This window comes from Rhinoderma darwinii, chromosome 5, assembly GCF_050947455.1.
Source record: "Rhinoderma darwinii isolate aRhiDar2 chromosome 5, aRhiDar2.hap1, whole genome shotgun sequence".
In the NCBI taxonomy this organism is placed as follows: Eukaryota; Metazoa; Chordata; class Amphibia; order Anura; family Rhinodermatidae; genus Rhinoderma; species Rhinoderma darwinii.
This window is the reverse complement of record NC_134691.1, coordinates 23,367,366-23,391,388: the sequence shown is the minus strand read 5'-3', so window position 1 is coordinate 23,391,388 and position 24,023 is coordinate 23,367,366. Positions and strand designations below refer to the sequence as shown.

Sequence of the window (24,023 nt, the reverse complement as noted above, 5' to 3'; positions counted from 1 at the left end):
ATCAAAAACAACACACAAACGTTAAAAATCTTTGTATTAATTATATTACGTATTCGTCTTAATATTAGTATGGGATTGCAAACATCATTCTATAAAATGTGTTAAAAAAGAAGAATTACCGTAATGTGAAAGGAAATATTCAAAGCGTCCCTGAGCTCCTAGGTAACGCTAAGAATACGGTGGCCGAAAGGGGACAATATACTAGATGGACCGCATTTGGAACGCAACAAGATACTCAACGGTCACATGAGCAATGAACCGCAGGATAATAAATGGACCGCTTTTGGAACGCAACAAGGTCCTCACAAGAGCAAAGAGCCGAAAATGTAATGAAAACGCAGGAACTATAAGAATAACGGCAAATCACAGCAAGGGAGAAGATTACAAAGGTAAGTAAAAGGACTAATTAAAAGTGCGATAATATATGAGTTATGAAAGTATGGGAATGCAATAAAACATGATACAATATGATACAATGATAATCAGTTGCTTAAATTAAATGAAAAAATACTCTATAAAAGATACTCTATAAAGGATACTCTATAAAGGATATTGTAATGAGAGAAACAATTAAAGGGAAACGTATATTCAAATAGCATATATAATATCATATAAACATTAATAAAAAAAGTAGGACAAATAAAACATTAATCAAAATATAATAAAAGCAAGGTACAGTTAGACTTAGTATACCCAAATATATATACGTATATATCAGATTAAAATTATTCTAGGGACGTTTCGGTGAGATCATTTGGACCACTAGGGTGTAAAGTCTCAAGCTTGAAAATCCAGAAATTTTCTCTCTGTTTTAGCCTGTTAAACCTATTTGGCACATCTAATGGGATTTGTTCTATTGGTGTTATGACAATATTTTCAAAATTGCAATTATGTTTAAATGCACAGTGACGGGAGACACTGTGCTTGAGAAAACCTTGTCTAACATTAAAACGATGTTTATTAACCCGATTCCTAAGCGTTTGGGTAGTCCGACCTACATATTGTAAACCACAGGTACAGTGCAGCAAATAGATTACATATGTGCTCCCACAGTCCAAATGATTTTTAATGGGAAAAAAAGCCCTAGTTTTAAATGAGGAGAATTCGACTACTTTATCAGAAATATTAGCACAACAAAGGCATCTCTTATGCCCACAAGAATATGACCCCTTAATATTTGATAGAGGGTCTACAATTTCCTTTTTTATGACAGGTAATTTACTAGGTGCTAAAATATTTTTCAGGGTTTTTGATCTTCGGAAAGTAATTAGAGGTTTAGCTGGGAGCAAAGGTTTAAGGAAAGGATCACTAGTCAAGATGTGCCAATGTTTCAGAAGGATAGACCTAATGTGTTTGCTACCTTTATTAAAGGACGTAATAAAATTCAAGTTGTATTCAGTTGGTTTGACTTTCTTACTGTCGGTAACGCTTGGTACTATTGCTTGGATACATTCTAGTTGTGTCATGCCTCTAGCTCTTGATTCTGCCCCCTTAATCAAAGTCCCCGGAAAACCTTTATCTAAAAACCTTTTATTTAGAATAACGCACTCTTTATTAAAACTACTATCGTCAGAGCAATTCTTTCTTATTCTGCGATATTGGCCGAAAGGGACATTTTTAAGCCAGGGAATGTAATGTGCACTACTGAAATCCAGATAACTGTTTACGTCCACACTTTTGAAATGGGTCTTGGTAGAAAAATGACTGCCATTATTAGTGATAGTGAGATCTAAAAAGTCTATAGTGGTACCCGAAAAAGTATACGTAAAATTTAGACCAAAATTATTAATATTTAAAAGATCCATAAAAGCAATAGCAGAGGCCATGTCGCCTTTCCAAATGAAAAATAAATCGTCAATATAACGTTTATAAAAGACAATATTGTTGGAAAAATTATGTGCATTCAATATATGGGATTCCTCAAAACAGCCCATGTACAGGTTTGCGTAGGAGGGTGCGAACCGCGACCCCATTGCGCACCCCTTTAACTGTCTATAAAAATAATTTTCAAATGTAAAAACGTTGTGTGTTAGAATAAAATCTATGCATTCAATAATAAAATTAAGCTGTTTATTAGAGAAACGAAGGTCCGATACAAGATATGAGGAGATGGCTTCCATACCAAGAAAGTGTGGAATGTTGGTATATAGAGAAGACACATCAGCAGTTAGAAAACTCAGATCAGATATGTCACAGTTAGATTGCAATTCGAATAACTCCCTAATCAATTGGGTGGAGTCCTTAAGGAAAGAAGGTAATTTTAAAACAAACGGTTGTAGGTGGAGATCAATAAAATGGGACAAGTTATTAGTAAGGGATCCTATTCCAGAGATGATAGGTCTACCTGGAGGGTTAGACAAGGACTTATGTATCTTTGGGAGATGATACATGAAGGGAGTAGCAGGAAAAGGCACAGTGAGAAAACTCCTCTCTTTTTTGCTTAATAAATCGTCTTTAAAAGCTGACTCAATGAGTATTTTATATTCATGTTCATACTTAGGAATGGGATTAGAAGTAAGTTTTTCATAAAATAATGTATCCGATAACAATCTCAAAGCTTCATCGACATAGTCTCCTCTGTCTTGTACCACGATACCACCCCCTTTATCTGCAGAGCGTATAACTATGTCAGACATTTTTTGTAAGTTTTTCAAGGAATTACGCTGAGATTTAGACAAATTATCCGGAGTTTTAGAAATTTGTACTATACTCTTGAAGTCATTGCTAATTAGATTTGAGAATATTTCGATTGCAGGACCCCGATGGTGGAGGGGATAGAATCCAGATTTAGGTTGTACATTGGTTCTTACAGGCATGGTGATATCTAATGGAAGAATAACCGGATTGGGCACAGAGGGAGATATTGCAAAGTGACGTTGGAGGGTCAGTTTGCGCAAAAATTTATTAAGGTCCATAAAGAGGTCGAATTCATCAGGGGAAGACGTGGGGCAAAAGGATAGTCCTTTGGAAAGTAAACTCAGTTCAATGTCATTGAAGATGTGTTTGGATAAATTAAAAATTTTTACTGAGTCAGTCTGTATTTTTTCTTTGGTGAGAGGGGAAGGGTCCTTGTGTAGACTTCTGCCCCCCCTACAGCCTCTGAATCTCCTTCTAATTTTCTTTTTGATGAGGATTTTGGAATTTTTTGAAAATAGGTGCTGATGTTCTGAGTCTTTGAGTGATGTGATAACGGATGGACATCTTGGGATGGAAGAGTGGAACTGATAGGGGGCATGGTGAGGTGGGCAGACAGACCTAAAAAAGAAGGAGTGTGAATGATAGGATCATCGGAAAAGGCCTGTGAGACCAAGGGAATGGGGTGAATAATGGGTAAATTGGGCGAGGAGGAACCGGTGGAACATATGGTGATATCTATTGAATCATTGAATATTGAAGTGTCAGATAGGAAACCAGGAGGTGTATCTGGAATAAGATTTAGTAGTTTCAAATGTGCGTCTAAATCATGAGCCCTAAAAGCATGCTGCGGAATTAAACCCAAGGGCAAAAAACTGGACGTAGGTTGAATGTGTGGGCAAAATTAACTGGCACTAGATGAGGAGTGAGAAACAGCGTTAACTGGACAAGACAGAGAGGGAATAGTACAGGGGAGGGCAACACTCGTTGTGGCTGATTGATCAAAAATGGGTCGTCTAGGGGATGATAAATCCCTGGCGCCTTGTTTATGATCTACTCTAGATGATGAAGTGGCACCCGTACCACGGTAACCACTTTTAGGCCATGGTCCTTTAGTGAGTAGAGGTACACCTAATGTTTTATTAAGTGTTTTGGGAGTATTAATAGGAGGGAAGAGTTTAGTAGTAATAGGACGCGTGCAGGTCCAATCACCAAGTTTATTATTTAGATAATCTTTCATATCCCTTTCAAATTTACGCATTTTTTTGGCAATTAAATTTTTTTCAAAAATTTGCAGTCGATCCAAGATGGAATATTCTAATTTTTTAAAATCAGGATGTAGACAAAAAGGATCAAACTGGCTAATAAGATCCTCTATGGTAGAAGCAAAAGTAAGGCATAATTCAGACCTTTTATATATCAGGCGGTCAATAAATCCCATGCTGCAGTGTTCAATGTATTTGAACCAATTATCGCTAAAATCCTGATCAGCAGGATAAGGTGAATTGAAAAACAGTCTCAGGCCCCTAGGGGCAATCTTCTCTGTTGCATATCGATTCAAAAAATAACAGTCTATACTATGAAACGCTTCTTCTTTAAGCATGTCCTCCAAACGTAAAAAAAGTCCAGTCATAACTTTGGTTTGTTCAAGGTCTATAGGTACATCAGATAGTGTTGTGTCAACAGAACCCGAGTTCACACTTGTCATTTGTGTTATTAAAGACTCCAGGGTTTTAACCCTCGTCGTAATAGATTCCAACATGACCGAGCGGAAAAGATAAAATCAACAGCAGTAATCTGAGTCGCAAAAAAATTCTTGATTAAATCTTACGACAGGTCTTTAGTAAGGAGGGTTATAGAATGAGATGATGAAAGTAGGCAGCCTGTGTCCAAGGCTCTATACAACAAAAGCTGTGTCCAAAGTAGAAATCCTTGCAAGACCCGAGACGATACACCCACGGACCGGGTGTGTCAATCGCTCAGCACGATGTACTAAGGGAGAAGAAAAAAAGATACACGGCGCCACATAGTGCAATAAAGCAAGGGAGTACAAGGAGCAATTTGATGTAGGAAAATTGCTCACCTTTACAAGTGGATACCGTTACGTATCTCACAAGCCAGAAAGCTGCTGCCAGGTCCGTGCACAAGCAAAAGGAGTTTTGCTGTCAGAAGGGATCAAAGGATAAGGAAAAAAAGGGGACCAACGGCGCTGCTATAGACAATGTCGAGGCAAAAGATGATGATTGATGTTTAATGAATGAGGCTACGCGTTTCGACACCGTACCGGCGTCTTCATCAGGCCAAGGGGGCAGAATCAAGAGCTAGAGGCATGACACAACTAGAATGTATCCAAGCAATAGTACCAAGCGTTACCGACAGTAAGAAAGTCAAACCAACTGAATACAACTTGAATTTTATTACGTCCTTTAATAAAGGTAGCAAACACATTAGGTCTATCCTTCTGAAACATTGGCACATCTTGACTAGTGATCCTTTCCTTAAACCTTTGCTCCCAGCTAAACCTCTAATTACTTTCCGAAGATCAAAAACCCTGAAAAATATTTTAGCACCTAGTAAATTACCTGTCATAAAAAAGGAAATTGTAGACCCTCTATCAAATATTAAGGGGTCATATTCTTGTGGGCATAAGAGATGCCTTTGTTGTGCTAATATTTCTGATAAAGTAGTCGAATTCTCCTCATTTAAAACTAGGGCTTTTTTTCCCATTAAAAATCATTTGGACTGTGGGAGCACATATGTAATCTATTTGCTGCACTGTACCTGTGGTTTACAATATGTAGGTCGGACTACCCAAACGCTTAGGAATCGGGTTAATAAACATCGTTTTAATGTTAGACAAGGTTTTCTCAAGCACAGTGTCTCCCGTCACTGTGCATTTAAACATAATTGCAATTTTGAAAATATTGTCATAACACCAATAGAACAAATCCCATTAGATGTGCCAAATAGGTTTAACAGGCTAAAACAGAGAGAAAATTTCTGGATTTTCAAGCTTGAGACTTTACACCCTAGTGGTCCAAATGATCTCACCGAAACGTCCCTAGAATAATTTTAATCTGATATATACGTATATATATTTGGGTATACTAAGTCTAACTGTACCTTGCTTTATTATATTTTGATTAATGTTTTATTTGTCCTACTTTTTTTATTAATGTTTATATGATATTATATATGCTATTTGAATATACGTTTCCCTTTAATTGTTTCTCTCATTACAATATCCTTTATAGAGTATCCTTTATAGAGTATCTTTTATAGAGTATTTTTTCATTTAATTTAAGCAACTGATTATCATTGTATCATATTGTATCATGTTTTATTGCATTCCCATACTTTCATAACTCATATATTATCGCACTTTTAATTAGTCCTTTTACTTACCTTTGTAATCTTCTCCCTTGCTGTGATTTGCCGTTATTCTTATAGTTCCTGCGTTTTCATTACATTTTCGGCTCTTTGCTCTTGTGAGGACCTTGTTGCGTTCCAAAAGCGGTCCATTTATTATCCTGCGGTTCATTGCTCATGTGACCGTTGAGTATCTTGTTGCGTTCCAAATGCGGTCCATCTAGTATATTGTCCCCTTTCGGCCACCGTATTCTTAGCGTTACCTAGGAGCTCAGGGACGCTTTGAATATTTCCTTTCACATTACGGTAATTCTTCTTTTTTAACACATTTTATAGAATGATGTTTGCAATCCCATACTAATATTAAGACGAATACGTAATATAATTAATACAAAGATTTTTAACGTTTGTGTGTTGTTTTTGATCTAATATGTTCATTCTTAATACGCTGTTAGTGATTTTTTGCAGTTTTATTGTATTTACCATATTTTATTTATGTTTACATTGTTTTTTCTGAACAAACCTTATAACGCGCTGTTTTGCACATCAGTACTTATGTAATTTATATATTTGACCTTTGACCCGCCCTTATTGGCGGTTCTTTTTTTCTTTTTTTGCAATTATGTCTCATTTCTTTTTGTATTTAAACGTGTGCATATCGCACAATTTGTATTGGCCTGATGAAGACGCCGGTACGGTGTCGAAACGCGTAGCCTCATTCATTAAACATCAATCATCATCTTTTGCCTCGACATTGTCTATAGCAGCGCCGTTGGTCCCCTTTTTTTCCTTATCCTTTGATCCCTTCTGACAGCAAAACTCCTTTTGCTTGTGCACGGACCTGGCAGCAGCTTTCTGGCTTGTGAGATACGTAACGGTATCCACTTGTAAAGGTGAGCAATTTTCCTACATCAAATTGCTCCTTGTACTCCCTTGCTTTATTGCACTATGTGGCGCCGTGTATCTTTTTTTCTTCTCCCTTAGTTAATGTTTCTGTCTGGGCGTACAAAATCATATGTGCATCAGTTATACCGATAATGTAAAATTATTATTTTTTTAAAAACTAATAATATTTGTGTCGCTAAATGGTATTAAAAAAAAGAAAAAAAAAAAAAAAAAAAAAAAAATAATATTTCTCATCTCAAACGGACCAAACGTCTATACTCTCTCCAGTTCTACCAATTAACGCAATCTATTGTTCCCTGCTATCAACCATTTCATGCTCAGGAGAGTCCTATTCTCTAAGTGTACTTGATAAGGCTACTACGCTCCCTTTCTTTAGTATAGATCACCGTTCTCCCGTTTCTTCACATTCATGCTTGTCAAAATCTTTGCTGCCTATTGCCACCACTAGGGGTTGTGCTCTGTATACAGTTGTATGTGATTCCTATTAAAGTCGAATACAGATAGTACCTGTTGCCACCACAGAGGGCAGAGTATGAAAAAAAACAAACGAAGGGTAAGTTCACACGGGGCAGATACGCTGCGTAAAATCTACACAGCGTATCCACCTGGTGGCCGCAGGGAATTCCGGGCGAAAAACAACCAAATTGTGGTGCAGTTTTTCGTCCGTAATGTCCGCTGCAGAAAACTGCAGCATCAGTCGGCCGCCTGGCAGGCCGGCCTCCTGAGAGAACGTTTCATCCCAGGAGAACGCTTCAGCTTGTGATTGGCTGCTGCGATCACATGGAATGAAACGTCAACCAAGGAGGCCGGGCCTGCAGAGCGTCAGAGGTAAGTATAAGGTTTTGTTTTTTTTTCTAAGTTGCGATTTTTGCCACGTAATCACTGCGATTCTGCCGGACAAATCGCAACACTTGACTTTCTGTTGCGGGTTTTAGATCCCCATTGAATTTATAGAGGAAAACTCGCAACAAAATACTGGTGATTCCGCAACCACAATGGACATGCTGCGGCTTCAAAAAACGCACCGCCTGTCAATCTGTGTGCGGAATCTCCGCATATCACGTATGCAGCGTGTGGTTCAGATTTCTTGAAATCTCATTCACTCCTCTGCTACTGTATTACGCTGAAATACTTTGCGGAAAATCCGGAGTATTTGCGCCACGTTTGGAGTAGCCCTAATAGTAGGCGCAATGGTTCGCGTCGCCTTTATTCCAGTAAAAAAAAAAAAAAAAACATAAGCAGACGGCTGACACTAAATACTCAACGCTGGTTCCGCCATAAGCACATACCGTACGCTGGATTTGTTTTGCAGCGTATTCTAAACATCTTATCACTTTGTCCTCAAATCCCAAAAGCAGAGACTTGGCAGGAGCAGATCCCAGGCCATAAATTATTTATACTCCCCAAGAAGGAACAAATTGACAACCAAGTAAAGACTTCAACCTAAGATCACAACAGAGACATGAGGTTCTGTATACACATTATTAATATCATATGGGTCTAATAGGATGGACTGGAATATTCGACATCGTAATTAAGTTACAGGAATAGAGAGATCAGCGCATTGGTGGGACACATTAAGGTCCCAATCACATGGCCGTGCATTTGCCTCCGCATACTATCCGCAATTACAGTTAGTATAGGGAACATTATATCATATGGGACAAAGCACATGACCATGGTTCTACGGTCCGTGTATTGCCCGGAGCCTGGACCGGAAAAAAAAAATGACGTGTCATTTTACGGGCCGCATTTGCGGTCCAGGCTCATTAAACGTAATAAATTCTTGCATGTGCATGGTCCGTGATTGTGGACGGTCCGCGGATGACACTCCTCGTGCCGTCCATGTCGTAATCACGGACCGTGCAGACAGCTATGGTCGTGTGCATGAGGCCTAAAGTAGTATTCCCATCTTATATACTAGATCGTATCCTGTGGCTATGCCAGAAATGTCTGATAGATAGGGGTCCGCTCCACCTCTCCATTCATTCTTAATGGTGGCAGCCTCACTTGGCAAAAAAGGGCTCAGTAGATATTCCATAATTGTCCAAGATGAAAAAGCCCCTTTAATAGCACCGTAGAAAGAACTTCACATTAAAGAAGGCCGAATTCAGACGACCGTAGTATATGTCCGTGTGATGGGCGTTAGAACAACGGCCGTCACATGGACGCATGCATTTCAATGGGGCCGTTCACACGGTTGTTGTTTCAACGGACCGTGTGAAGGGTCCGTTGAAAAATAGAAAATGTCCTATTTTGTTCCGTTTTCACGAATCCCTCGATAGACAAGTCTGAATTTGGCCTAAAACAGATATAGCGAAGAATCTATTCACACTGCAGTGTCCGCTTGGCATAGGCTCCCATTCACACGACAGAGGCCAAAAGAGTGTCCTTTCGGCCCCCATCGGGCTGGTATAGGCTGGTAGCCGTACACTGCAAACAAAACGTGAATAGACTGTAAACCAATATGGATGTTATGCAATAAGAGGGGTGGTGCGCAACCCAAGCAGAACCTAAAATGTTACGGATTAAAGAGGTGGTCTGCTTTATTTCAGAAAATCTGACTAATAATGAAGCTTCAACTGTGTAATGGCCCGGACAAGAATCTTTGCCCATTTCTGATGTCAGCGCATCGCCACTTGCCAATAGTTTTGACCTAAGCAGCGGAGTAATTGCTAGACTGGTTGCTAGGGAAATACTGCCTAACAACCAGGAGGCATAGAATTATTATAAATAGGCTTTTATATCTCCCTTTCTCCCGTAGTAATCAGATATTTCATTTTTGATAAAGCTCCCATATGAAGCGACTTGCAGATATATTTATTTATTCCCATCACCCCTCTAACCCAGTCAACATTATAACAGTGTTCTTCTATTTCCCCCAATACCACCTCTAACTTCCTTATTATGAGACTTATTGAACTTCTGGCCACCGTCTTGTACAAATCAATGTGCGTTGGCAGCAGCCCTGGTGACTACATATCCCATGTTTCCTTTACCAGACATCACATAGAGAGTTGTGAACATATCCGGTCTATCAGGAGCTATAGATAAGTAACTTTTTCCTAATTTTATGCAGGATGCCGGAAAGAAACAGATGCAGTTGTAAGGCAAAGAAAAATGCACAGGAGAGGCCGCAGACTGTGCCATGTGCTGCAGCACGCATGACACAGGCATTGTGTTAAATCCATCCCCCTGCAGGATATAAACTACAGGCAACAAGAAATTCAGATGGGAAAGATGGTTTTCACGGGAGTCTCCCCTGAACTTGGAAACATTGGTAATGATTTTGATAATAAAATATAATAATTAGGATAGTAATTATAATAAAAATGCAAGGATGTAGGCTGCAGGACATCGGAATCTCAGAATATGTAGACTTTATTAAAGGGGTTGCCCAGGGTTAGAAAAACATGGCTACTTTCTTTCAAAAACAGTGCCACACCTATCCACAGGTTGTGTGTGGTATTACATCTCAGCTCCATTAAAGTGAATGAGGCTGAACTGCAATACCACACACAACCTGTGGAAATGTGTGATGTGGTTTTTGGAAGAAAGCAGCCATGTTTTTCTAACCCTGGACATCTCCTTTAATATTTCAAATATATATGATTAATGGTCTGATTTTGTGTAAGAACACTTTATAGAAAAGTGAGTCATAATTAAAGGGGCACTCCAGTGTTTATAAATATGTATGGAGATGAGTGAAAACAGGGATTTACGTACCATATGTGCACTAACACGTGTCTGCCACATATCTGCTTGTTTGGGTGATAAATCTGGAATCGGCAACCCAAGTCGTGAAGATATTGCTTCAACGTAACCCGCCAGCCTACCGGAAAAATATATAGAATACATATAAACTACCACAATATATTTTACTACCACATTAAGTATAATCTTCACAATAAGAAAGTAAAGAAAATAAAGTCTACATCCGCCTCTTAATAAAATCAAAGCAGTTGTCCAATCTTAGCGACACCTGGTCCCACTGCCGGGAACCCAGGTAATTAATCGCTGCCGGGAGCCCAAGGTAACCGATGCCGGGAGCCCAAGGCAACCGGAGACGGGAGCCCAAGGCAACCGATGCCGGGAGCCCAAGGCAACCGATGCCGGGAGCCCAAGGCAACCGATGCCGGGAGCCCAGAGTAAATCACTGCAGGGACCCCCAGAAATGAGATGTTATTAAGGTGGAAAAACTAAAGAAATAATAAAAACTAAAGTGATTGTCTGGTATAGAAAACTTATGTTCAGATACCCTGGTTGGGAATTCTGAGTGAATAGAGGGGGAGTTTTGTATTCAGGACCCTCATCTATTAGTCAGAGAGGAGGACAGATAAAAAGAGTGTATTTCCCTGTGGAGGACCCTGCATGTTCATACATTACACTGAAAGCCCATTGATTTCAAGGGGAATTGTGTAATGCTTTATTTCTCTATTGGTGGCGATGCAGGGAAATTGAACACTGGCCGTCAGGTTCCCCGACAGATTACAGTGCAATCCATGTATTTGAAATCTACATAAAACGCTGAGTAACTTTCCAAATCCTTTGCTTCACTCATCTTCCACGGATTCTGAATTCCATTATGTTTTTTTTCTCCATTCAGTCTACAGCTAAATTCAGAATTCTGCTGGTTTCTTTTACCAGGAAGCAATGCATTCTGGGAGCTCAGATGACCGTAAGGGTATTTTCACACGACAGCGCAAAATACGTCTGAAATTACGGAGCTGTTTTCAGGCGAAAATAGCTCCTGAATTTCAGACGTAATTGCTCGTACTCGTGTTTTTCGTGGCGTCCATTACGGACGTAATTGTTTTTCAATGGAGTCAATGAAAAACGGCTCCAATTACGTCCCAAGAAGTGTCCTGCACTTCTTTAGACGAGCCGTCTTTTTTACGCGCCGTCTTTTGACAGCGACACGTAAAATGACAGGTCGTCGGCACAGTACATTGTAAAACCCATTGAAAGTAATGGGCAGATGTTTGTCGGCGTAATGGAGCCGTTTTTTCAGACGTAATTCGGGGCGTAAAACGCCCGAATTACGTCTGAAACTTGGTTGTGTGAACATACCCTTACACAGCTAAAGCTCAGCTGCTATGTCACATGTCTGACAGAAGGGTGGAGCTAAACAAAAGTCTGTTTCCAAGGATGACCAGCAGAATTTTGAAAACAGCGGTGTACATGAAAAAAAAAAAAATTATTACCACATTGGTATGAACATAACAATACTAAGGCCTTATTCACATGAACGTGTGCTTTTTGCGCGCGTAAAAAATGCAGCGTTTTTTTTGCATTGCAATCCGTGTAACATCCGTGTACAGCACGTGTTTGCGTTTTTTACGCACGTATGTTATGTGTTTTTTACGTCAGCAAAATAAACTGAAGGAGGTGTTTTTATTTCCTCATCATCTCTTTAGCAACTGTTGCGTAAAAAAAGCATGGCGCACGGATATGCGTCCGTGTGCTGTGCGTGATTGTCACGCCCCCATTGACTTCAATGGGTGAGTGATGCGCAAAAAACGCAGAAGAATAGGACATGCAGTGAGTTTCACACAGCGGACACACACTGCGTGAAAAACACTGAATGTCTGAATGGCTCCCATTGAATTGCATAGGTCCGTGTGACGTCCGTTGTTTTAACACGCATAACAGGGACGTGAAATACGCTCGTGTGAATAAGGCCTAAGTATAGGCAAAATTACTTCACCCTTTATGTAGATTTAAGCCATGAATTTAAAGATGTCCTGTCCCCTCTCCTCACACGTCTATTTTAGTAAATACTTGTATTCCCCATGAAATAACAATTCTGGAACATATTTTCTTAGAACTCGGTGTTATTCCGTTCCTCTATTAATCTTCCTAGAAATCTATTGATAAATTGGCAACTGGGTGTTACCATCTTGTCAGAGGCGTGTCCCTACAGTCTCACTGTCAGCACTGATTGGACAGTGTCAGTCTGTGTAGCGACACCCCCCCAACTGGTAACACCCAGTTGTCAATTATTCATAAATTTCTAGGAGGCATAACAGAGGAACGGCACAACGCAGAGTTCTAAGAAAAGATGCTCCAGAATCATTCGATCACGGGGAATGCAATTATTTCCTAAAACAGACGTGTCAGGAGAGGATAACGGATCCTCTTTAAAAATGGAATTTCCCTTTAAAAGGGATTAATTACAATTGGTGCTTGCCCAAATTTTTAACAGCATGAGCGTGCAAATTACTTTACTGCAAATGGGCTCTGACTGCATTAGGTCGATGTCTCTTCAGGGACCCGTCTACTTGATATCCAAATGGATAGTAGGAGGAATTCTGCGCGGGAAGTGAAGTATATTGCACAGAGCTCATTGAAATCAACAGCCATCTGAATATTGCGAGGGACACAACCGTTCCCTCAGAACGAGAGAGAGAGCAGAGAGTGTCTGGGGGTCCTGATCGAGAACCCTAATAGGGCATATGAAGCCCCTTTACAATAAAACTGAAAACGGACAGAGAAGGGTTCGCGGCGTACAAGGTGACGCTACTCACGGAGGCTTCCTGCTAATTATCACGCTGTTCTCTGATGCATATGCAAATTCAATTAAGCCTTCTACACGCTCAGCCCTGCTATTCCTAGATATAGATGAAGCAATTTTCCATCCGCTGTGGTTGCAGATCACTGAATTCGTGGAGAGCGATTATCTCTGATTTGGTCGATTGTTTGCACCTGCCTTTCTGCACACATTTTAGATCATATTCTTTTTGTCTGAGCAGCGGTAAATTGTTTCGGTGACCGGGCCAACCATGTACAAAACAACTCCGGACAAACCGAAAACATTAGAAGAGGACGGAAGGCGGAAATCAGTGTCCACTTTCACCTTTTTTGCTTGGGCATCCAAAAATTGATCACCCCTCCTTCCCATATAGGTCTTATAATGGGGCAAGATATGATGAATTTCTGGCTACACACATGTAGAGGGATACAAAATAGACTCTTAAGGAACTTACCCAAGTCCAGCAAGATCGGACACCAGGTTTCCTAGAGCAGCAGCTGCAAAGAACCGAATTAAAATGATGACGTGGGATATAACACTTATACAGTGCATCAATATTGAGTCACACAGGACATTTCTGATCATCTCCACCTATATCATCAGGTCGTTTTCAGATCCACAATTTTGTGCAGATTGACCGCCATAAACATATATTATGAAATTAGAGCTTTGTTTTTCTGATACAGAGCTCCAAATCTCCTGCATAGACATTAGTTTTAAAAGACGACATTCTGACTGCCTGCAGCCACCACTAGGGGGAGTTCAGCAGCTTACTGCATACTGTCTTATTATTGAATTCATTGTATAAAAAGTATGCAGGAAGCGCCCTCTAGTGGGGGCTGCAGGCAATCAGAATGTTATATTGTAAATCCATGTCTATGCAGGGGATCTGTATGAGAAAAACAGAACTCAGAGGACTATAAAGATATAGATCTTAAGAAAATAATCTGCACTATATTTTGGACAGCCTTCCGAGCCGGGTCGGCCAGAGCAGAGGGTCACTAACAAAAAACGTCTCTTACTCTGGCAGACACGGCCCATCCTTATATTGCATAGTCGTCCATTTACCTAAATTACATTTTCCAAAAATTACCCATTTTATATAGATGGTGTTGTTGTTAAAGGTAAACACTTGGCAAAGACTGTAAAGTTAGAGGTCTATGGCATTCCCATGTTAGGCCCCTCTATCGCTTTTAAGTCTTATTTGACTTAAATTCAACGTTTCGGAGGTCTTTGGCATTTCTATGCCCAGCGCCAGCAGGTAAACGACCCCTGAGCATGTTCATGAGCTGTCTAGATGTCTATTAGAAATACTCCTCCTGCTGTACCATGCCTTAGCCAGTAGAGGGAGTATTTTCCATGCAGACGAGGTGCCTCAAGACAGATCCGCTAGGTTGTCATGTGTTGGAGATGGCCTGACGGCGGTGGAGCATCTCAGATCTCCAAAATGACAAACTTTCCAGATTTTATCATCATTTATCAAATGATTCATTTATACTTTAACCCCTCAAGGACCGGCCTAGATCTGAAAAAAATATTTTTTCATCTATACATTCCGAGAGCCATAACTTTTTTGCAGTTGTTATTGGCAGAAGTTGCAGTTGTTACTTTTATGCCATGCGCCATGTGGTATAAATAATATGTTACCTGCATTCTATTGGTCAGTACAATTACGATGATACCAAACTGAAAAAGAACTTACAAATTTTGCGTCGCTGCATTCCGAGATCCATAACAATATTTCCAACAACGTAGCTGTAAGGGGGCGTTTTTTTTTTTGTGGGACAGTTTTCTTTTTTGTACCATTTTGGGGTACATATAATTTATTGTATTGACTTTTGGCTTCTGATTGGCCTAATAGGCAGACCTAGGAGCCTTTGTCAGGTCTCTTGCTGCCATGGAAACTCATCGATCATGTTCGCGGAGTGCTCATGGGGTGACAAAGGGAGCCCCATTCCTCAGTCAAATTCACTAGATGTTGTAGTTGCTATTAACCGCAAAATCAAAGAGGTTAAACGGCCAGGATCGGAGGTACCTCCGATCACAGTCATTGCAGCGGTATGTCCAGTATATATTACAAAAGGCACGCACTGCTGAGGACAGACACAGCTCCTGTGCCCCTGCCATGCACTGGACCTACCATTACATCCTACTGGTAAAAAGGACATGTTCTATCATTTCTACGCCAGAGACACCCATGCGTAAAAATATGGAAAGGTGTTCGCAGCCCATAGAAATTAATGTGTCCGTAAATGCGGTCTGTACTTCCAGAAGAAAAATACGGCGGTGTGCATGAGGCCTTAGACCGTTTGATAAATGAGGCCTATTCACTTTTCGACCCCTGGCTTGGAGTTTGGTTGGGATGAGGGGATTGGGTCTTTTGGAGGGAACAATAACACTCTTTATCCCCCCCCCCCCCCCGCATTCTTGGTACATTATCTAGGGTAATGTTGGGGATATAACAGCCGGGAAACTGCTACAAAGTCTTGTATAAAGTCGTCATCATCACCGACCCAGAATCTGTAGTCACCTGAGAGTCCGAGACAAGATCATGACTCATTAATAACCTCATCCAGTTCTCGCTGCGCGGCGTCCCCCGAGTGTCTGTGAAGGAAGTCATTACCAACCCAAAAAGATACCCCCTCACCTCTCCAGAAATAGCTGCACTTTATTATAAATGCCCCTGAGCGGTCACACGAATCCTGAACGTTACTGAGCGAGAATACACAGCGGGTCTGTATCAGGACCAGACTGAATATAATGAGGAGATATGTCAGTAACCTACAGAACCAATGATGCCTCTTATACCCGGAGTTATCACCCTAGTAATATTCAATATCTCTACGGAGGGAAATATTCAGAGGCTGAAACCCCACACAGATCTAATACTTTTCACAGCTGAGAGTTTGCTACAATTGTATCCAGTCTAAACAATCATTTGTGAGCTAAAGACATAAGCAGCATACATTTTATATAGTTTGCTACAATGTATCAGTGCAGGTAAAATGTATCAGCCTGGAGTCTAATCTGTTTAGCTCACAGATGATTGTCTAGACTGGATACAACCGTAGCAAAATCCCTCTCAGAGTGGGATTTCAGCCTCAGGAAATACTTAAAGGCTTTTGTCATCTGTCCCCTCATAGCTATTTTAGTAAATAATTATATTCCTCATGAAATAACAGTTCTGGGACGTATTTTCTTAGAACTCTGCGTTGTGCCGTTCCTCTGTTATTCCGCCTAGAAATTTAGGAATAAAATGACAACTGTGTGTTAACATACCGCTTGTCAAAGGGGTGTGTCCTTACATAGTTTGAGACTGTGAGCACTGATTGGACAGTGTCATACTTGGTAGGGACACACCCCCAACTGGTAACGCCCAGTTGTCAATATATATTTCTAAGAGGAATAGGAGAGGAACGGCACAACGTAGAGTTCTAAGAAAAGATGCTCCAGAATTGTTATAATATGGGGAATAGTTATTTACTAAACAAGACGTGTCAGGAGAGGGGAAAGGTTCTCTTTAATATGCCCAATACACCAACCACAGTCCCCCCCATAAACATGACATCGTTATCATACCAATTCCCTTGGTCCCCATGCCCTGTATACTTTCATGTTACAGACTCTTACCTGCCATTGTGGAAATTCCTAAAATGGCCCCAATATGAAATTCTATCTGTGTTCCCTGTAAGTAAAACATAAAACACATTTGTGGCTTAAGGATTATAAAACTACAACAACAACATAAGAGAAACAGACATCAACGTCGAAAAATTATTATCTTTTTGCTCAATAGGTGCAAATAAAAGGCTCAAAAGCATTCTCAGCTTTGGACAATCCCTACTTGTCAGAACGATCCCTTGACGATAAGTCGATCACAAAGTCTCCCTCTTTCTGGGACCCTCAGGAATCGGCAGTAATCGGAGAAAAACCAGGCAGTAAGGCGACATTCAGACCAGCGTGTACGATTTGCGTGCGTAAAAAACACAGCGTTTTCCCTACATCTCATATCCGTGTGCGTTGTGTATTGGCATCGGTGGCACGCATGTTTCCCGCCTGTGCAAGCACTTTTTATTTTTATTTATTTCTCTGCTTTTCTATGTAAGTGATGCGTAAAACCCAGACAGATGTCGCCAATGTGCTGTGCGTGGTTTTCACGCACCCATAGACTTTAATGGGCAACCAGGTGCGGTCAGTTATTTCAACGTACAGCACATGGATGAGTAATACACTCGTGTGAATGAGCCCTAACTGTTTAATTTTCCTGCAGCGCCACCACAGTGCATATTAAGTATTACACAGTACCCACTCTGGCCAAGAGATGAGGCTATTAAACAGAGCACCCCACTCTATGGACTCAGAAATCCCTAATAGGTTATATGAAAATGGGTTTTCTACACCAGTCAACCCTTTTAATGAACACAACAATATCAATAGTCAGCGATCGCTTATTAGTGGTCATCGTGTAAAATTGACCGTCCAATGGTTATCATCATGTTTTATAGGTACAACGTTCTGTGCTGATTAATTTCTTAATAGGTTTCTGATACAAAGCTCCAAATCACCTATATAGACAGTTACATAATAAAATTGTCTGCCCGAAGCCACCACTAGAGGGAGCCTGGCAGCTTACTGCATACTGTTTATACATTGAACTCAATAATAACACAGCAAACAGTAAGCTCCTTAGCTCCCCCTAGTGGCAGCTGCAGGCAGACAGAATGTTATTTAATGCTCTGTCTATGGAGGGGATTTGGAGCTCTCTATCAGAAAAAATGAAGCTAAAACCAATATAAAGATACATCAAAACATTGTTTTCCAGTCAAATTTAATTTCTACTGACTCTACGGTCATCAAATGTAATAATTTTTCACACAGGTGCACAACTTGTTACAAGACACAGCTCTGATAACTGTACGCAGCCGTGCAGCTGTATGTCCATCACATGACCTAGGTTCCCATTGAATGACAGCAAGCAGAGATTTTGAAAACATGAGGAATGGATACAGAAAGTACATTGGAAAATTGCATAACTTTTCATTGTACAATAATTTGCTATAACCAAAATACAAATTTAGCAACTTGTCAGATGAGGAGCCAAGAATGTACATTTACTGGTGATGGGGGAGGGGATTCTTTGCTTTTTTAACCATTTACTAGTAAACAAAGCAACTGTGATATATAGGATACACAGATTACCGACTTATGCCAGGCTAAGGAGGCCGCTAATATAGTCCACATCCTATTACAGAAAAAGACTACAAATATAATTACCGCCCTGAGGAACGGAATCCTGTAACATAGAAAAGATCAAAAACACTTCTTCAACAATGCCGAAATCCACCCTTTGCCAGGGATACTATGAAGATGCTGGCAGGTGTCTGCAGACGTAGCGCAACCACGACAGCAGGCACGCACTGACGGGCCGCGCTATTCTCAGTTGCTGCACATGACGCAATTATGTGAATGATTTTATCAACCTAAATTTATCTCCTGACAAGCCATAACAGAGGATGACTTCGTGCGGGGTACATGAAGGGGCTTCCACCCACATTTACAGAAAGAACGCCATTAATATCCCCACCATGTATGAAATGTGACAAAAGGATTTTAGATTTCTTCTTTAACCCCTTAGAATCCATGAGCCGTCCTAATTTGTACAGACTTTCATCGGCAGTAATTTCCCTCAAAGGTCTTTTTTAACCTACTGGGGGATGTGCTAAAAGAAAATAAAAAAATGTAATTGCAAAAGATATAAATATTACTACTAATTAGAAAAAGTATAATAAAAAATAATAATTTAAAAAAATAAATAAATATTACAAATAAAACCCTACTGCAACATCTAATCAATACGTGTATAACAAAAATAAATAGAAATAATTCTAATAAAATAAATGCAACCTATATGTATAGCCGCTGCACCTCATTAAAGGGGCCCTGTCACCCCTTCTGACATGTCTATTTTAGTAAATACTTGTATTCCCCATGAAATAACAATTCTGGAGCATTTTTTCTTAGAACTCTGTGTTGTGTCATTCCTCTGTTATTCCTCCTAGAAATTGATGAATAAATTAATAACGGTGTTTTCATTACCCTTATCAAAGGGGCGTGTCCATACACTGTCTTAGACTGACAGCACTGATTGGACATAGTTGGTGTGTCACTACACAGTCTGACCTATTGACACCCAGTTGTCAATTTATTCATAAATTTCTAGGAGGAATAACAGAGGAACGGCACAATGTAGAGTTATAAGAAATAATGGATAAAAAATACATTTAAATGGTAATATGAATAAATTTTTACAAAAAAACACAATGGGGTTGTCCAATCAGAACACCACCTGTCCATATACCCCATTAGGGCATATGGACAGAATAGAGAGAGTGGTCCCACGCATAACAAGCTGTGACTCTCGCTCTGGCAGACTTGGGCAATTCCACGTATTACACGGACGGCCATTTATCTGAATGGCTGCCATGTAAGGGTATGTTCACACGACCTCTTTTCAGACGTAATGGAGGCGTTTTACGCCTCGCATTACGCCTGAAAAGACGGCTCCAATACGTCGGCAAACATCTGCCCTTTGCTTGCAATGGGTCTTACGATGTTCTGTGCAGACGAGCTGTCATTTTACGCGTTGCTGTCAAAATACGGCGCGTAAAATGACGGTTCGTCAAAAGAAGTGCAGGACACTTCTTGGGACGTTTTTGGAGCTGTTTTCTCAGAGACTCTATTGAAAACAGCTCCAAAAACGGCCGTAAAAAACACAGCGAAAAACGCGAGTTGCTAAAAAAAACTTCTGAAAATCAGGAGCTGTTTTCCCTTCAAAACAGCTCCGTATTTTCAGACGTATTTTGTTAATCGTGTGAACATACCCCAATACTACACCCAATCAGAAGATGTCAACTCACACTGGCAAAATAAACCGTTTAACTAAGTTCTAAGGGGCCAGACCTGTGGCGATCAGCTGATCGCTTCCGGGGCTCTCAAATCTAAAAGGGTTGTCTGTCCTAAGAAAACCCCTTTAAATAGCTCTTTAATAGGGCAATAGAACGATTTACGATAATTCCCACCGCTGGCAACAAAATGTCAAAAACCAAACGTAAAGTATGGAGAACTGGATACAACCTCAAACAGGAACAGAAAAATCTGAGGAAGCAGATAACATATTATCTGAGCCTTTACTGCCTGCACATTGGCATCTGTAAAATGACATATCTATCAGCTATTCAAAGTGCCAGCTGGAGGCCCAAGCTAATCATGGGTGACATGTCTTAGTGAGTCCTCCTTGTACTGTGACCTTCCAGACAATAAGTCAATTGCGTTACTAAAAAAAGGATGAAAGAAATAGCGGCGTGACCGACACAATCTCAGCGCACAGCTGTTAAGGAGCCGAAGGGGGATTCACGACCATCTTCAGCACTGGAAGCTTGTAAATGTCACACACGTTCATGGAAATATCCACCGGAGAGATGAACAATCTGAATAAGACTATTTATTTCCACAAATTTTAATTCTACAAAAAAATTGACAACTAAAAATGTTCTTATCTGCATCTTGGCCAACCTCATGGCAGGGTCAGATTATATATATATATATATGAAAAACAAATGTCTTCTTGTTCCTTTCATAGAGTTATGTGTTGTGTGCTATTCATTTGTATTGAAAGAGGAGAAGTTAGCTACTTCCTCCCTGACTGGGGGAACTCTACTACTTAGAACTGCTTTTTTTTTTTTACTTTCAAAACAAAACCATGCCTCGAAGGCAATAAATAAGGGTGAAAGTTCAAACAAACATTTGGTCACAACTAGGAATTTAGGCCCATGGGAGCTGATATGGCAGATATGGCTGACAATAGCAATAGTGTCAGTTAGCTACTTCCTTTTCCAGAAACTGAAAGCAAAAGAAGTCTGAGGATCAAACCGCTAAGCTAAATTAAAAGGGGTTGTCCAAGGATTTAAAAAAAAAAAAATGGTCTGCTTTCTTCCAAAAACAGTGCCACACCTGTCCGCAGATTGTGTATGGTATTACAACTCAAGTCACATTGAAGTGAATGGGGCTAAGTGCAATACCACACACAACCTGTGGAGAGGTGTGGTGCTGTTTGTGGAAGACAATAGCTATATTTTTGTAATCCTAGACTACCCCATATTACGCCTCCATTTTGTACAGAAGGACTCCCGTTCTAATGCATGAGGCATCTACTGTACCTATATATGCCTTTGATTTATAATTAGGCATTTTTTTTAGGTCAGTGTTACTTTACTATGTACTTTTATAATGTGAAAACTGTCATACAGGCAAAGTTGGCATAACCCACAGTAAACCATGTGTGAAACATTACACAGAAATACGTTGCTATGAGAAACACGTAAGTCAAAAATACCATTGTTCTCGCTTATACAATATCCTAAGCCGCTCAGTAACCTCAGAAATTCACGGCCTCCTACGGAGTCTGCATTATCAATAATGGGATCTTGGCCGGTGGCTTGTGGGTCCCTGTAAAGTATACTGTGGCTCAATAAATTAACTGTAATTATTATACAACGAGACAAACACACACTTGCTCTGGCAAAACAAAACACGCGAGATACCATCAGAATTGAGCGCTCTGAACGCTACCAGCCGCGTGGTGGTGAATACAATATTATCATTAACCCTCTGACAGGAGAACGCAGATCTGCTGCAAGGCCCTAAAGGGAGAATTATACCTGACTATCATAGATATGGTTACTAACCACCCCATTACAGGTGACAACCTTCTATAAAATGTCCTTTGAAATGTGTAATGCTTCATTTCTCCTGTGGTGGAGCTGCAGGCAAATTAAACACAATCTTTCAGGTTCCCATACAGTGTGCATCTGATCGCTGGGGGTCCCAGAAACGTGACACCCTGTAATCAGCTTATCACATTCTTACATAAACGTGTTGTCCAAAGTGGACAACCCTTTTGAGAGTGTAGGGTTCCCTGCTTGTGGCTCGCCCCACCATATCCACCATCAGCTAATGATCTTCTGGAGGACTGGAAAGGATAGGAGGCAGCCCCCAGCAGAAATGCCCTCCAATAATCCGCTTCTGGAATAGATAGTTGTAATAAGATAGTTTTTTTCAATCTGGACAACTACTTTAACTCAAAAAGGTAATGTGCAAAGTTGTTAACCCCTTATAATGAGCTATCCACTACAAAATATTGCACTCGATGTGAGCTTTATTAAATTTATTTTTAAATGAATGTGGCTCTAAAGTCCAAAAATTAAAACTTTTAGCATTTGTAATACATTTTCATACATTTCAGTTTTTTTCCCCCACAGAAACAACTGTTGTTAACTGGAAACCATCAGCAAGCAGATTACAAATTGATGGATCTTATTACTGCTTTAGGCTATGTTCACACGGAGTATTTTGGGGGAGGAATATCTGCCTCAAAATTCCGTTTGGAACTTTGAGGCAGATATTCCTCTCCCTGCACGCCGATTTTCTCGGCAATTATCGCGCCGTTTTTCGCCCGCGGCCATTGAGCGCCGCGGGCATAAAACAGCGAGAAATACGCTTTCTCCTGCCTCCCACAAGATAGGGCATGTCGCTTCTTTTTCCCGCGAGGCAGTTTTACTGCTCGCGGGAAAAAGACGCCGACGCCTCCCATTGAAATCAATGGGAGGCGTTCTCGGGCCGTTTTTGCCGAGTTTTGCGACGCGGTTGCCGCGTCAAAAAACTCGGCAAAATACCCCGTGTGAACATAGCCTTATTTTTGCCAACTAGGACTATCCTGGGAAATAGCACAATACTAAAGTAAACAAACAGCCTAATTAACATATAAATTGAAATATTTTTTCTGGTATTAGAGTTGCAAGAAAAAGTAAGTGAACCCTTTGTAATTACTTAGCTTTCTGGATCGATTACTAATAAAATGTGATCTTTATTAACAATTATAGACCAACACAAACTAACTAATCTAATAACACATATCATAGTATGGTTCATGTATTTTATTAAAGAAGACCTCCAGTTGAAACACTTTCCATGTTTGCATTCCCCACCGGACTGTATACCACACTCTACACTTCATTTATGTATACTGTACTTACTTTTTGAACTGCTGCCTTGTCTGTGCGTTAAAAAAGCCCCCATCTTGATTCTTAGATTTCCCCAGCTTTCTCTTCTTCTCTGCTTTGCTTTAAATCCCATGATGCTTCAGCACAGAATCACATGACCGGCTAAAGACCATACCATTTCTGCTCTCAGGGGGACACTGTGATTATCATTCTCTCTATATTCTCCTAAATAAGCTGAGAACCCATAAGTATACAGACGGGGAGGTCGCACTATATTCTTCTATACCTGCGTGACAGGAACCTGTGTATCAGTGGCTGCTGATGATAGAAGTTTCTGTCCCCCCTGTGTACTACCAGTGTGGTCCAGGTACTGCTGAAGTCTGTGATGGGTGACACATAGATCTCCATAGATTCAAGTAGAGAAAGTAGTCACCGAGTCGGATCCACACTGCTGCTAAGCAACCGTCCCAGTCTGATATTTTTCTTGCTGCTTCTATTTCTATATAACAGGTGAGGGACTGACA

The 24,023-nt window shown here is 40.4% G+C and overlaps 1 protein-coding gene across 1 annotated transcript in view; it reads right to left on the bottom strand.

The window, feature by feature from the left end:
* TMEM65 (transmembrane protein 65) overlaps positions 1-24,023 on the bottom strand; it is a 68,561-nt gene that overhangs the window by 2,012 nt on the left and 42,526 nt on the right. The window contains exons 4-6 of the mRNA XM_075827963.1: positions 17,072-17,126; positions 13,896-13,938; positions 10,636-10,741 (exon numbers count right to left, since the gene is read on the bottom strand). Of these exons, the coding sequence (XP_075684078.1) occupies positions 10,636-10,741; positions 13,896-13,938; positions 17,072-17,126 (204 nt within the window). The remainder of the gene's footprint in view (positions 1-10,635; positions 10,742-13,895; positions 13,939-17,071; positions 17,127-24,023) is intronic.